The 6,604-nt window shown below is 50.2% G+C and overlaps 1 protein-coding gene across 1 annotated transcript in view; it reads left to right on the top strand.

The window, feature by feature from the left end:
- Window positions 1–209: 209 nt before the first annotated feature.
- Window positions 210–6,604, top strand: part of RNF115 (ring finger protein 115) — a 42,368-nt gene continuing 35,973 nt past the window's right edge. Inside the window, exon 1 of the mRNA XM_005293625.5 lies at window positions 210–485. Within this exon, the coding sequence (XP_005293682.1) occupies window positions 399–485 (87 nt within the window). The 5' untranslated portion in view covers window positions 210–398. The remainder of the gene's footprint in view (window positions 486–6,604) is intronic.

Below are 6,604 nucleotides of genomic sequence, written 5' to 3'. Positions count from 1 at the left end.
TCTATCCTTTGTCCGCTAGAGCGCACGGCGATAACGGGGCCGCTCTACCCGCACCCCTGCTAGTCTCGGTGGTAAGACTGGCGCGCTAAAGCGCAGGCCCTCGGTGGCATTGACGAGGCGACGCTCTATCCTCACCCTCGTCCGAGACTCTCTGGCCAAGGGGAGGACTTGGGACACGGAAGAAACGAGGGGGCCGCTCTACCTTGCAGTCCTCTCGTCTCGCTAGCCTTGGTGGAGGACTGAGTCGCCCGGCCCCCTCCCGGCGGAGCACAAGAGAGTAGGCGGAAGTGGGCGGCTAGAGGGGCCTGCTTGCCGCTCTATCCGCGCGGGGCCCTAGTCTCGGCGTTCCCCCGCGGAGGACTGACGGCAGGGGGAACCGCGGGAGGGGGAAAGAGAAGATGGCGGAGGCCTCGGCAGCGGCCGCAGTGTCCCAGCATCGGTTCTTCTGCCACAGCTGCAAGGGGGAGGTCAGCCCCAAGCTGCCGGTAAGGGGCGGGGCCAGGCCCCCGGGCGGGGGGCGTGACCCCCCCAGATCCCCCGAGGGAGGGGCCCGGGCGGGGGGGACCCAGCAGCCCCCCCCATGAACGGGGGGGGGGGGGGTTAAACCCCGGCCCCCTCCCCCGTGGGGGGCTGGCGGGAAGGGGGGTTAAACCCCAATTCTCCTCCCCCCGAGATGGGGGGGGGTGTCTAACCCCCTCTCGCTGGGGAAGCTGCTGGAGTTTAACATTCAATCCTTGTCCTCGGGGATAGAGGGGGGCCCAGGCAGGAGGGGTTGAAACCCCAGCCCCCCCATGTGAGAAAGGGGGGGTTAAACCCCAACATTTCACCCAGGGAGAAAGGGGGCCCGGGGGTGAGGTTTAAACCCCCCAAATCTGCCTTTTCCCGAGGAGGAGGGCGGCAAGTATGGGCTAAACCTCAATGGTCCTTGGGGGTTAAACCCCAACATCCCCCTTCTCTAAGGGAAGGGGGGTTAAACCCCAACATATTCCCTGAAAGGGGGGGCAGGCCTGAGCCCAGCTTAAGGAATAGGCTCCTTCTTCCCTCTCCCGCCTGATGTGGTGGGGGATGGGGGCAAGAGGAAGGTGGGGTTAACCTCCAGCACATCTCTTGGGGGTCGGGGGGGGAGGTTGAGGGTCCCTCCAGTTGCATAGAACTGGAAAGGGAGGTGTTCAGCCCCAGATTGTCCTTCAAAGAGATGAAGGCACAAGGGGCTAAACCTCCTTCTCCCCCCCCCCCCCCCTTTAGTGTTGGAGAGGCTGAGAGGTTAAACCTCAAGCTTCCCTGATGGGAGGAGCCACTAAGGTAGGGGTGTGTGTGGTGGGCGGGGGCTAATCCCAACCATCCCCATGGAGAGAGGGGGGTTCCCTTTAGGAACACAAGGAAGGTTAAGCCCCACTGAGAGTGGAGGTAAACCCCAGTTCACCCTTCACCGTGGCCCCAGGTCTTCTAGAAAGCAAGGGCACCCACTCTCCCTGCTCTTGAGAGAGAACCACTGGGGGAGAGAGGCAGGTACCCAGTGGCATAGAATCGTAGGACTGGAAGGGACGTCGAGAGGTCATCTAGTCCAGTCCCCTGCGTGGAGGGAGGACTTCTAATTCTCCCAGTGAGAAGGGCAAATTTCAATTCAGAGGATCAGTAGGGCCCCAGGCAAGGGAGCTTCTCCCTGGTGCCCTAGGAAAATGGTTCTCCTTTTGAGTACCCTCTCTAGCTGTGTGTATCTCAGTAAAATAGTCCCGCATCTCTTTGAGGTTGAAGATGTATGCGATGTAGTAGGGGGGCCGTGTCACAGCTAACACCAGCGGTTCTGCAATAGGGTGGAGGGGTCTGGACAAGTCCAGTCTGTGGTCTCTCCATTTAGATGGAAAATGGTTAGAGTCAAAGGGTGTCCTTGTGCTGCTGATGTTCTAGTGATGTCACAGATCGTATCTCGGTGACCTCCTGTCTTGGGAGGTGGTGTTGGGGAGCATATTTGAGCAGAGGAACAGACAATGTAGCTTGACCAGATCAGACCAGGCATGTAATACCTTTTTTGCCTGATATATTGGAATGTCTGGAGATTCTTTGCTAAAGGGGTGCGCCCCACCCTCCCCCCGCCTCCTCCGTACCTAAGTTTCCCCACCTGTAAAATTAGGATAATACCTACCTACCTTCCGAGAGTGCAGGTATAGGAAGATTGTGAGGTTCTTAAAGTTTGTGATGCGCCTTAAGATTCTCAGAAGAAAGAAGCTAACGAAGAGCAGGGTGCTGCAGCAAAATCTCAATGATCCGGACCCTGAAACAGGGGGATGTCCTCCAATTCCTGGGAATTTCGTAGATGGGGGGCACCCTTCAGTTATCCAGACTGATTCAGCATCCCTCTGACATTTAAGTAAACCAGGTAATGCTGCGCTATTATTCTTCCCCTCTGCACCGTGAAGGGAGGTGAGGGGGATCTCAAGGATTTTTTTTTTCTTTAAAAATCATTCATACATGACGTGAATGATGATCCCGAAGATTTCTCTAGCTTGCGTCACCGGTAGCTCACGCCTCTGCAACTGCATATAGTCCTGTTGAGACTTAGGCTTGTCCATCAGAAATGCAAATCGATCATGTAGCTCTCTGCTTCCAAACCCATCCAATGTCCCCTCAAGTGTAGCTAGTAGCCCTGCATTCCGGTGTTTTCTCTTCTCTCTCCCCCTCCCAAATCATGTTCGACTCCCTCTTTATACTACTTGCCTCTGTTGCTGACTTGTGCAGTTTTCCCTCCCATGTTTCAACTGTCCTTTGTTGTAAAGAAACACTGCTCTAAATTGCTCGCGACCAATTCTCTTCCGTAACTGGGATTCAGGATTTCCTGATGCCATTAGTGCATTTTTTTGGTATTGGAACTAGAACTCCAGGCCTAGTATGTCCATACATTTACGTGTCACGTTGTTGTTCGATTGTTCACTGTGTAAACATCTTCGCATTGGCTTCTTTTTTTTCCTTTTGCCTTGATGTATATGTCCTACCCAGGCCCCTTTATTTCTAAATCAGTCTTCAGTTTTGCTCTGCCTGGGCATTAGAGCTTCTGGATTCTTTGTAAGGCTAATGGCTTGACCTGGCTTTTATTATTATAATTAGTAGCACCCAGAATCCTAATTGGGATCAGGGTTGCATTGTGCTGGGAACCTGTCCTCTCCCTCTCTGTTTGTGGGCACTGTGTTGTGCTCTTGAACATTTTCTGTCTTCCACCCCACAGGTGGCTGCATTTCAGGTATTCTTGAGGATGATACAGACTCTAGAAATGTGAGATATTATTACCCAGACTTTATAAAATGTTCAGGACTTGTACCTGCCAAACCAATGAATCGTTTCACCTTTTCAACCTCTCCACTACGGGATGACAACCTCTTTATCTCTCCCTGTTCCGGTCACACACCTAGCCGATGGGAACCTGCTTGAGTTAGGGGCCACCCCGCTCTTTCAGTCACCTCCTCAAGTTCTCAAGCAAGGGATCTCCCGTCAGAGTCCCAGGCAGCCACTAAGGCCCTGACGTGCCTTGTCATGTCATGTTTCTGGAGGAAGACTCTTGCGCTCTTCCGAAGGCCAGTCATCATGAATCAGCCTGTGTTTTGCAATCTCTGGTTGAGGCGAACTTTCCTTAAGGAGCATGAAACTGGGAGGAGAACTCCTTAGTTCTAATGACTCTCTGACACTGATTCCCTTTGTGGCCTTGGGCAAGTCACTGCCTTTCTTCATGCCTCAGTTTCTCCATCTGTAAAATGTGGCAAACCTTGGTCTCGTAGGGTGATGGTTTACTGTTTGTAAAGGGCTACATTAGGACTTGCTTGCAGATCTCTGAGTTATCCAGAAGAAGTCCATGGACCTGTTTATCTCCAGATAGGGTGAGATAGCTCAAACCAGTGACTTGGGCCTGGTCTACACCCAATACTGAGGTCGACCTAGCTGCTTCGCTCAGGGCTGTAAAGGGTATCATGCCCTGAGCACCGTGGTTAGGTTGACCTAAGCCCCGGTGTAGATGAGGCTGGGTCGATGGAAGGATTTTCCCGTTGCCGTAGCTATGTCTTATAGAGGTAGATTACCTGCTTTGATGGAAACCCCCCTTCCGTTGCTGTAGTCTAAGCTACCCTGCTACAGTGATCCAGCTGCAGCGTCCTGTAGCGCAGACATGGCCTAAGGCTCAGAACTAAAGACTGAAAGTCAAGATTTCTGTTCCCAGCTCTGCCAATAACTTTCTCAGGCAAGTAACTTCCCCTCTCTCTGCCAGTTTCCCTTCGTAAAATGGGAAGTTTTTGTGCTGCTTTGGTGTGATTCTTAGATTAGGATAACATCAGCTTAAAATAAAAATGATCTCTTTGGGGAGAGATTCTGAGATTGCTCACCTAGTGGGGCGAGGAGGTAATCCTTTATACCAGGAGTAACACGCTGCTGAAAAGTGTGAGGCCATCTCCTCCTTTTGAAGCAAGTGTGCAACTTCCATTGGTGCTTATTGCATGGACAGGCCATAGGTAAATCTCCCAGAACGTCAATGGGACAACAGATCTCGATGTTGTGCTGATCTTCAATGTAGCTATGAATTGTCCTCTATTCGACAGCAGCGTTGTTGTGATCGACTGTATATAAAAAATACACCGCTACCTCGATATAAGGCGACCCGATATAACACGAATTCAGCTATAACGCGGTAAAGCAGTGCTCCGGGGGGGGCGGGGCTGCGCACTCCGGTGGATCAAAGCAAGTTCAATACAACGCGGTTTCACTTATAACGCGGTAAGATTTTTTGGCTCCCGAGGACAGCGTTATATTGAGGTAGAGGTGTATTTAAAATCCACTATTTCCATCTCTGCCTCCTTCACCAAAGAAGAGCGAGAGAAAGGCAAGCAATCCTTGAAACAAACCACCTTTATACATGGCTGGAGCTGTTCTCCTCCCAGGCTGTCACGTGAAGGCTGGCTGTTCACTGACAGGCACAGAAAGCGTTAACAGGGGTGTTGGATCTCAGTAGTAATGTTTCCATAGCTTCTGTAGCATAACTGCTGTGCAAGCCACCATTGGCTGAATGTGGCCTGGTTTCATTTGGAGGGGGGGGGCGGAAATAAACCATGTTCCTTGACTGCCATTTCAAATCACGCTCTCTGCTGTATGTTGCGGCTGCAAGTCATGTTGCAGCTGCAGCCCAGCGGATATGTTTTTATTTTAAGGTAACGGGATAACTCATCTTGATTAAACCCAGCACGAGAGAGAAATCGGGAAGGCTTTTCAGAATTCCAAGTTAAATAGCTGCGGTGAAGCGAACTGCCGCCGTATGCTTTTTGAAAACCTTCTTCCCCCAATGGCCCACGTTACAATGAATCTGCAACTTGCCCCTCTCTTGGGTCTTCTGTGATCCTGATCAGTTCATGTCATCAAAAATCTCACGGTCCTTTTTGGCAGGGATAGGTGGCTGACCATGGCATCTTGCTCATCCCCCAGTTGTGGTCTCAAGATATCAAATCCCTGCAGTTTCATTTATGGTGGGGAGGGGAGGTGTAGAGCTTTCCTTCACTTAACATTTCTCCACTCTTGTAAAGCACTTTGAACTCCTCCAAAGTACGCTAAAGGTTACTGCTAACTTCCCATCCCAAACTGTTGTTTAGGGTTGCAGCGCACTGTTAAACGGCTACCACAGGTCACCACAGGGTTGACTGCATTTTAGTGATGGATTAAATGATCCTGGTGTATTAGTTCTTTTAGTGCTGCGAATGTGATCAGCACTGCGCAATTCAAATACACAGAGCAGTCGGTATAAAATGTTGACCTCGTCGATACTACCTCTGTAACCAAGTCAAGGGTACAATATGATTGTCCCTTGCATTGGTGACTAATGTGTAGTGAGGATAGAATCTGCATCCCTCTAAGCCCTTGTATTTGGGTAAAATCCTTGTAAAGACAAGGCTGTCTGTAGTTTTCACTCAAGTTAGCAGGTGAAGTTAAAGACTTACGGAGGGGCCTGGGGTTTACCTTGACTTGCTAACTCATGTGAAAACTGCAAACTGTCTTGTCTTCATTAGGATTGTGCCTCATATTAGCTAACTTGAGTTATGATCACACCCATTTTCCTAGTGAAGACTTACCTCAGCTGGGCTTAAACTCTGGAGCGTCCAAGGGTTTAGCTTTGTTCCAGGAAAGGAGTCAGATCTTGTGTCCCCTGATTCAGCTATGTTGGAGGGGCTGTACTCTCTTTTGGGGAGTGAAAGGTGCTGAAGGAATGTAAGCTCGTTACCCCTCATCACATCAGAATTGTAAAGTAGGAAAATGCGCTTTTTCAGACTTCCCCAAAACTGGCTTCCAATGTCATCGTCAAAGTAGATTTTAATCCCGCAGCCTGGAATCCCAGTGTAAGGTTAAAAGAAACTTTTGAAATGTTTTCCATTAAATCTGGCTTCTTATCATATGAAAGAATGAAACTTTTTTACTATATGCAGTACATCAAAGTTATGAAGTAAATGCACTAAGCAAGAGAGGGGAAAGTCCTATCTAATCTCATCCGTGTCGGATATAGGAATAAACTGGTTGATTCTCTTTAAAAATCCTGTGACCCATATGCCTTAAACGAATACAGTCTGTCCTGCGTTGGTTGGCG

The sequence above is a fragment of the Chrysemys picta genome, chromosome 20, assembly GCF_011386835.1.
Source record: "Chrysemys picta bellii isolate R12L10 chromosome 20, ASM1138683v2, whole genome shotgun sequence".
In the NCBI taxonomy this organism is placed as follows: Eukaryota; Metazoa; Chordata; order Testudines; family Emydidae; genus Chrysemys; species Chrysemys picta.
The sequence above is the reverse complement of the archived record's forward strand: the minus strand, read 5'-3'. Positions and strand labels throughout refer to the sequence as shown.